General features: G+C 39.6%; 1 protein-coding gene across 1 annotated transcript in view; it reads left to right on the forward strand.

Moving 5' to 3' along the window:
* Positions 1 to 2,360: 2,360 nt before the first annotated feature.
* Positions 2,361 to 9,518, forward strand: part of LOC138013936 (roundabout homolog 3-like) — a 7,630-nt gene continuing 472 nt past the window's right edge. The window contains exons 1-5 of the mRNA XM_068860970.1: positions 2,361 to 2,499; positions 4,816 to 5,487; positions 6,991 to 7,527; positions 8,578 to 8,820; positions 9,514 to 9,518. The exon at positions 9,514 to 9,518 is cut by the window's right edge and continues 472 nt beyond it. Of these exons, the coding sequence (XP_068717071.1) occupies positions 2,361 to 2,499; positions 4,816 to 5,487; positions 6,991 to 7,527; positions 8,578 to 8,820; positions 9,514 to 9,518 (1,596 nt within the window). The remainder of the gene's footprint in view (positions 2,500 to 4,815; positions 5,488 to 6,990; positions 7,528 to 8,577; positions 8,821 to 9,513) is intronic.

The raw sequence follows: 9,518 nt of genomic DNA on the forward strand, positions 1-9,518 counted from the left end.
TCCTATATCAAAAAGGCCTTGATTTACATGTTATTTGCATGATTCATCCCAGCAATTTACATGAAATTTACACAAAAAAACTATTTTATGACCGGGTTGTGTCAGTTTACATAGATTTTATGGCCTTTGCAATTGTTGTAAACAATTAAAACGGTCTAATCTTGTGAGGCCCTAAGTACCCGTTTATATGGAGAAAAATTGTCCCGGGAAGAAGGGTCACTCGCTTACCGGAGTTACCCTGGACCAGCCAACTTTTCCTACATTTCCCTATACAATGCGGTTTAAGTAAACTGTTTACATGAGGGGAAAAAATGGCTCGGCTAGAAGGGAAACCCACCTAGCCGGGTCACCCTTTGTCAACGGTAAGGTCGCCCTCCTAGCCAGGCCAACTTTATTCCATGTAAACACTTTGGCTCGCTCAGTGGAGTCAACTTGGTCGAGGCAAGATGATGAGAGAATGCACGAGTGCTTTCTTCCCAGTCTCCTGACGATCGAAACTGAGCCGGGCAGCTCTTGACTCAGGGAAAAAGGTTAGTTCCTTTCTCACATAAACGCTAGCTAAAGACCCGGCTGGGAGGGTGACCATCTTCCGAGGACAACTTTTCTCCATATCAACAGGGCCTAAGACTTGATCCAAGTCGAACTATTAAAACACATACCGATAGGCATTTTATAGGTTGCAACTGGCGAACTTTTGATAAACCGAACTCAGTGCAACATGCAGGGCTAATTCAACAGTTTCCCACATAATTTAATTAGGTAATAAATATTCGACACTCAAAATCATCGTGAACAGGGCATACAGATCCAAAACCATTTGGTAACTTAGACAGGACACGCATGATGATAGAGCGCAATTTACAGACATTTTATGAGACATGACCAAACGGCATAAAATCTTTGTAAATTTTCGATTTATAGACATTTTTGCAAGATTTTATAAAGTCTGTAAATTTCAAGTATTTCCTCTTGTTGTAGCTCCAATAATTTATAAACATTTTACAGACATTTTATAGAGCTTTACTCAACAAAACTCTGTAAAATATCTGTAAAATAAATTTACAGAGATTTTATATTTATGGGGTTAAGTGTTAAAGTCTGTAAATTTATTATTTACAGACATTTTATGAAGTCTGTAAATGGTCCAAATTTTCCAGTGGATCGTAGGTCGGTTGCTTCTTATCAGTAAACATGTTCTTTGGACCATGTATATTTGATATCAACAGTAATTAAACGGTATTCTTTATAGTTGCTCGTTAGTCTAACCCTTGGCTCATCGAGTTTTCTATTCCTTCTTTTATTAACAACTGTAGTATTGAGTCCGTGGTTGCCAAGTGTATTTCACGAAAGTCTCCCTTCCACATGGATTATCAAATCTCGCTCTAACCCGAAGTAAACACATATCTTGACCGCAAAATAACTCGAACACGGATTTTTCGTTCCTTTGGAAAACTACACGAAAACAATCAACCCACTGAATACCTTCACAAGAGGTAATCAGAAACGACGCAAAAGAATTCGTGATTGGCAAACTTCCCAGAGGGAACTGAGTGCGTTCAAAAGTAAGGCAAGGTGCACCTTAAAAGTGGCAGTTAATGCACGAACTTAAAAGGCCAAAGCAACAGATGAAAAAGGAATTTCAAATTCCATACTCATGTACGATGAATACAAAAAGATAGAGGGGTTGCCTCCCGCACCCGTTATGTTTGAATACTGGTCAACAATGCAAAACCTAACATAACTATTGAATCACAACGAGGAAAATTTGCCAGAACGGATGTGAACTTTGTGAACTTTACAGATATAGGTGGGGAATTTGACGGATTGTCTTTTAAGGTATCACTTGTCAAGCTGAATAAAACGATGACTGAGGGAATCAATCACTAAAAAGACTACTCAGAAGAATTTACCTTCCTTTGCTTCTTTGTATCCATTTTGTCAATTGTATTGTACTGTGGTGGGTTTCTGAGGATTGAATTGGAGCTAAACGAGCAGAAGAGGAGGATAAACAAAGGGCACCCAACGTCAATTTTCGGAAAATATCTGTTCGGAAGACGATTTGATATCTAGAATTTTCGGAACATTGGTTGTAAAATTTCTTGCTTGCCTGCCTGTCCTAGGATCTTCGAGCCCCTAAAAAATGGTATAATTGCCCATTTTTAAAGGATTTTTACCCTAAAAAGGTCACCTATTTTTTTCGGAAGCCTTTTTTCTGGCTGGAATTTTCGAAAAGGTACGTTTTGATCCCTATAATTTTCGGATCACTTGACTTTCAGCTAGGAAATCCGAACAGATGAAAAATTTTTAGGGGATAAAAATATGCCTATATCTACCGTTTAAATACAAAAATATGTTTTACAATGCTATGTTTAGGTGGTTTTGAACTATATTCTCGTTGGGTGCCCCTGATAAACGCTCTTGAAAGCGTTGCCCTGAAAAGTACTAAATCATCGATTGTTTCGGATCCAGACATCACAAAGTCCTTCAAATATGCTTCTGGTAAGTTCGCGATACGGCAATTATTTTGATAAACTCAACCAAGTGAAACATACTATTTGGGGAAATTGAAGCGCATAGGTTCCTTCATAAATTATACCGATACCAAAGAGTTTTACTGCGACAAACAAAGCGGGCAAAGGTGAATGGGCAACATTCCTTTTCACTAAATAAGAGAAACTGATGATTCTCATCGACTGCTTAAACCACTGTTGGTCAAAGGAGAATCGCCATTGTTTATGATGCCATTAAGGAACAGAGATCAGAGTTTTATTTCGAACACAGTTCACGTCTAATAGTTGACTACTGTTTAGTTACTAATGCTGTCACGCCAGAAAATTCTTCATTTCTTTGGGAATGAAGAATCCATGTGATCTGAGATCATAAATCCAATCTTGTATTCTTCCAAAGAAACCCACCCTTCAAATTTATAAAATGACGAGTATCGTCCGACTTATTTGTCCTGAGAATAGATGTGTTCCATGAATGTTTAGCCAACTGGGCTCGCCGTGGAAAGGATTACTTCTTACCAACACAAAAGTTCTGATATCAAGAATTCAAGCAGCAGACAATTGTGTTTATTTAATAATTTATAGAGCTCAATCAGATAATAATTTTTTGTGCAGAAACGACCGATAATCGTGATGGCGATGATAAAAATGACTCTAAGGCGAATAATTCAAAAATTCATCATTTCTCAGCAACTGTACTATAACATACAAGACAAAACTCATAAGGCCTACTGATACTATAAATTTACCCACAATGAGTTATGATATGCCCATGCCTCGTGGAGTGGAAATGTATGCAAATTTCTTAACATACTGCCAGAAAACACGTCATTAGTTGCTTAACGAAAAAATAATTGTATCTTTTCTTAGTAGTCCAAGTGCTCTAGCAGAATTTAAATATGGCACCATGCAATTGCCCAGTGGTTCAAGGAAGTGGAAAATATCCTTACCGGTTTTTCGAGAAAAGCTTTTGGTATTTTGAGACATAAGGGAAATTTGTAATCTCTCATACCGTTAAAAGTGTTAAAATTGCAGCAGTTTTTATTTTAATTAGCAGCAGTGATTTGATTTTTAGGAAAAATGTTATTAGAAAGGAAGAACATCTCTCAATGAAAACTTTTTATAGCGGTATAGGTATCGACTAATATTGGAACGTGTTCAACAAAACCCTGTTGGAAGTTGTTGGATGAAGTTTGAAACTGGTCAAACTTCAGAGCTAATAAGTGCCAACATTTCTATTGTTTCGCGGTCATCGAAGCGTGGTCCAACAAAACACATACCCCGATTTTCACGCACGGGTACGGCTAGCGCCATTTTGAACTCATTGAATGATCACGTGACCGCATCCTTCCCGTAAAAGCCACACGTTTTCCCAGGGTAATCAGTGGTCTACACGTGAGTTCGCGCCCGGTAAAAATGGGGAAACGGGTAAGTTTTTATGGTCTTTAACTTTGCTTATTAGACCAGAATAGTATCCAGATTCTTGGATAAACAATTGTTTTTCTGATTTGAAGCGTTTTGGGATTACGAAAAAGTTTTGTTGAGGCACAAATGTGGAGAAATTTTTGCTTGTCAAAAGGTCGTGCTGCATACCAAAACATGCGATGACTGAGGTGTAGTCTCTTCGCGAACTTTTAGTTGAGACACATTTGAAATAGACTTAAAATACAACAGGTCATGAACCACGATGAAAAAAAAAACTAAATTCAAATTGCATACTTTATGTTGACTTGAAAGGATACTTCTTGATTAAAACGTTTTGATAGAAGTAAAGGAAGCTTCTTCCATTTTTGCGGCTAAGGCATATTTGTAGCATATTGTAAGAAAAGACAAAAAAAGTAGATTAAATCTGATAAAAAATGTTCTCGGCTTATTTCAGACGATGTTCAGATGGCATATGAAACACGACATAAAACAATCGTAATAGCCAACCTTATCTTCTGAGCCGCCATCTTGCTTCAGATCGTACCTGGTGTCACCCGGTGTATCTTAAGTTTGATTGGTTTTCCGTGCAACCGAGTACGGGTACGGGTAATCCTACCCGTACCCGTACCCGGAACCGGGCTATCTTAACCTCTCTATTGTTGCGTTCGTTTGCACAGCACATCCAACAATGTTGCGCCGATACACGCGCACTACATGCCACGTATCCACACAAATACACGCGAACAAGAAATCAACATGGCGTCGGAGATGGAAAACGTCCCAGAGTCCTTTGTATAACCTCATTCCCATATAACCTCATTCCCTCAGTGAATTTATGGCCTTGTCAACTGAAAACTTTTTTCCATTTTATGGTTTGTTCTAGAATCTCAAACCGATAGCGTTCATCGACACAGGCGCAGGGCTTCTTCCATCAACAACGGAACTGAAAACAAGCTAACAGAAGAAAAGAGACTAAACATTGAACAATTGCTATCAGAGCTGCGAGTAAGACTTTACCAATCAAACAACGGTAAATATATGTCAGGTCCCCCAGGCCCTCCCGGTCCACCTGGGCCGAAAGGAGAAAGGGGCAACCGGGGAAGGCGAGGACAAAAAGGAAACAACGGAAACAAAGGGGACACAGGAATTATGGGATCGCCTGGAAAGAGTGGAAAGCAAGGTATCATGGGACCAGCGGGGCCTCGTGGACAAATCGGGTTAAAAGGACAGAAAGGAGACCCAGGAACCACAGGTATACCAGGAGCGAAAGGAGAGCCTGGTGAATCCATCGCACCTCCCACCATCGCTGTTTCGCCGGCAGAGATGACTGTTAATGAAACTCAAACAGCATCTTTTCAGTGTTCAGTCAGCGGTAATCCTAAACCATCAATTACATGGAGTAAACTGGAAGGAAAGTCAGAAACACGTTTGCCAACAGCCTCACAAGGAAAGTTGCTTTTTCCAAAGGTGATTGAAAGTGACTCGGGTAGATACAAGTGTTCCGCATCAAACATCTTGGGACAGGCACAATCTCTGGTGCGGCTCCAAGTGAACGGTAAATTTCTTTTGAAAATAATCAGTTATTCTGTTTCTACGGACCTACAATACTCGTCACAAATCGTTGAAACAGACACCGTTTCTCTACTTTACACTGTTTTCCCCCACGAAATGTGCCTTCTCCCTACCCAATGTTGAGCTACGCGTGTTTTGAAGCACTGAGACCACTTTGATATCCAAATCAACATTGGGAAGGGTAAACAGACACAAGTGCTTCAAGATTTTTGACGAGTATTGTAGCCAAACCCGCCATTGACCAAAAAAATATCATTGAAACCTAACAAGCAAGCAAAAGGCAGAGCTAACTTATGCGATTACATGTACATGCCCCTGGATACTAGCAGCCGCCTCACATGAGCATATTTGCCTGGGAAATGACTGCTGGGAAGCAAGCCCTGTCTCGAGGTTAACTTTCCCTAAATAAAATAATTTAGCCACATATAATAACGTAAACTGATGGTCCAAGGTCTAATGCAAGGAATCGACAATGGCAGGGGCGTTGCGTGGTTTTTCCGTTTAGTTACACACAGGAAGGCGTAGTGAAACGAGCAGCGAAGGCGAAGGCTCTAGGAGGGTCTAAGGGCATGCTCCCCCAGAAAAAAATTCTTTTTAGGGCCTCGGAAATGCCCTTTTCCATGTTTTCCACCAGGGGGAAGTTTCATAAATCAAAGCAAAAAAGAACGCTAACTATTCAGTACCTTTATTGTTTATTTATCAACCTTTTGTACTACTGTACATTACTGGAAGAGTGTATTATAAACTGAAAGTGTGCCTACAGGAAAGGGCGAGACGCCTCCCTTTACGACGGAAATCTGCACATTCTTGTGCTTGTATGTGTGGAGAATTAGGAAAGAGGACAGACCCTCCTCACTCACAGTGCTTCGAAGAGGGGTTTTTAGTCTCATATATCCCTGGATAGAAGTGGGGACGTGTTTGATCAAGTGTCTCGACCAAAGTCTAGGGCTTCACTGATCTCGTTAATCACACTCCGGCTAAAGAAGTAGCTTATCTCTGGGCCATTTAATTAATTTACCACTCAATTTGTCAACTGAGTACTTTGAACACCTCATGAACTCATAAGTTCTGACCCTGAAATGACAGCGTTTCACGCTGCCCTCAGATCGGGTCAAATACTTTTGGGAATCTTTGAGAAAAAGGGGAGAAAATGAAGGGTCAAAAAGGTCAAGTCCTGGTATTGGTGGATTTCGATCAATTTTAGTTTGGCTTTTTCACTTTGTTACTGTGGTTGTGATGACTGGGTTTTGAACTCTCATATTAAAATGAATAGTGCACAATGTTTTCTTTTCGTAAAATAGCAGCGATACAATAAGAGAAAACTCTTGCATCTGTAAAAGTCGCTTTTCGCCAATAAATAAATAAATAAATATTTTCTTAGATTTTCGAAGTGCGCACGTGCGTAGGTGCGTATATGGTCTCTATGCCCCTGAATGGGTTACGGGAGTTCTGTTGTGGTTCTAAAACGAAATTTCATTTGTTTCAGTTCACCCTCGTGTTTCACTAGATCAGGGACCTCGCTACGCTATTGAAGGAAGCACTCTAACACTTCCACTTTGTCACGTGACTGGACATCCTGCACCAGTGGTTATGTGGAGAAAATCCACTGGCCAATTACCCCAGGGGAGAGTGAAGTACAACAATAGCGCTTTACAAGTTTTACAAGTTCGCAAAGAAGACTCAGACTACTACTTCTGTTCAGCAGAAAATCTTTTGGGTCGCGTTGAAGAAAAAACTTTCGTAGTTGTTGTTTCCCTTCCTCAGTTCACTGTTGAGCCACCTGCTAAAGTAAGCGCGAGATTAGGAGCCGATCTGAGGCTAAATTGCAGCGCTACTGGTGATCCACAACCACTGATCAGCTGGAAGAAGAAAGGGGGTCAGCTGCCAGTTGGGCGGACTCAACCGACCAATGGAGCATTGATTATTACAAACCTAACGCCCAGCGATACAGGAAATTATCTCTGTGTTGCAACTGGTGCTCAAGTCTTTGACGTAGAAACTAGTACCTACGTTGAAGTTCAAGGTTAGAAACCATCAGTTTATTCAATAGAGAGATTTAGCGTTAAACGGCAAAAGGTAAACAACTTCGGTTTCTAAGAGCTTGAATTTTTTAAATCAAACAAACAAGCGTTTTTGAAATTCATTTATATTAGATACAAACCCTTTCATTGGAAAAAAGTTCAAACATTTTGTCGTTTTAGTGGAGGTTCCCCTTAAGGGTAACGTGCTTTCACAGTGCTAAACAAATTGTTTGTTTTAGATAAGTGCCACTCGAGTGATCACTGGAATCGTCCACATATTCTTCATTTGGTTTAGATTAATCTGGACTATTCAGCATTTTTTTGTCACGCAATCGAGAGCGCACCCCCTTCCCCAAGCTTCCCTCGGCCATTTCTCCCAGTTGATTTACAAAACAAGGGACTAATACCCCATGCACACCGACAAGACATTTTGAATTAACCTGAGATTAACAAATTGAAAATCAGTCAAAAATGTAGGACCGGCTTTTTCATCAGTGCTAAATTTGTTCTCGAGAAAAATCAGTATTCATTATTCAAAGAGAAAACACTTTGAAACCTTGTTTAACTAAACATCTTCAAAACATGGGTAAGGTTTGGTGTGAACGGGGCATAAGTTTACTTTATATTTTGTTTCAACTGGAAAGTTAAATTTCAGTGAATACTTTTCTTCAGGACCCTGAAGCGTGTCTCTGTCCTTTTTAATAAAACGAAACCCTTGAACCTTTTCATAGAAATTCATGTCCGCAGTATTTTAGCTCCAATATATCGAGAAACAAAACTTGAAATAAACAGATAACGATGATAATGATAATTAGTATCACCCAACTGGTGGACTAATGCAAATCCTGCATTTTGATGGCTACGCTACTAGAGGACTATTATTAATAATTATTTTCTGTCCGACTAGTTTGGTGATACTAAAACAATTAGACCCTTCGCCCTTAACCACGGGTCTAATTGTTAAATAACGACAATGAAAATACGGTTAAGGCATCATGGACATTTATTAAACCGACTTGTTTAATTGTATTCTGATCCGTTCATTTATTCAGTTTTTTTCACAACATCAAACATCATTGGAAATAACAAAGAGTATTTGGAAGCACTCAACACCTGGCTAACACCCATCATGCCTCGCGGTTCTCACATATGGAAGAGATGTTATATGGCGTCCAACCACGGCTGGGCCTCCACCACTTTTCATCAACAATGCAATAACAAAGGACCAACCGTTACAATAGTTCAAGTTGGAGAATACGTGTTTGGCGGATACACTGGAGTACCATGGAGTAGCAGTAAGATCTTAATTTGTTTTTCAACGGAGAGTCTTCATTCCAACCTGCTTAACGGGGCCGCTCTCACCTTTTTTTTTTTTTTGGGGGGGGGGGGGGGGGGGGCGGAGAGCAAGAAAAGGCGCGTAAAGAATTGAATGTTTTGAGCGTTTTTAAACTTTATTTATTTATTTATTTATTTATTTATTTATTTATTTATTTATACCCCAGACTTCCCTTCTTCTTCTGTACTGAGAAGTCCCTTGTACATCCTTTAGTACCCTCAGTCCCCTCAGTACATCCCTGTACTCAGTGAGAGGTCTTTCTGCTTGGGGTACCCCAGACTTCCCCTCTCCTAAAAACCAACGTATGATTTGATTTGATTTCTGTACGGTGTCCCCAGTTAGTGCCCCATGGCATCCCTACATACACTTTACAATTAAATAAAATATTACTATATTTTTATTTTTATTTTTTATTTCTTATTCTCCTCCGGAGTGAAAGTAAAGATTCTCATTCAATTTAGGCCCAGTTTACGATACTGTTTAGGACAGGCACGTACAGGGTGTGTGAAGCTGTTGCCTGGAACTTATTGCTTATTTTATTTATTTATTTATGTATTTATTTATTTATTTATTCATTTTATTTTTGTTTGTTTCTTTATTGATTGATTGATTGATTGATTAATTGACTGGTTGATTCCTTTCTTTCATTTAGGTTCT

Source organism: Montipora capricornis, chromosome 8 (genome assembly GCF_036669925.1).
Source record: "Montipora capricornis isolate CH-2021 chromosome 8, ASM3666992v2, whole genome shotgun sequence".
Lineage (NCBI taxonomy): Eukaryota > Metazoa > Cnidaria > Anthozoa > Scleractinia > Acroporidae > Montipora > Montipora capricornis.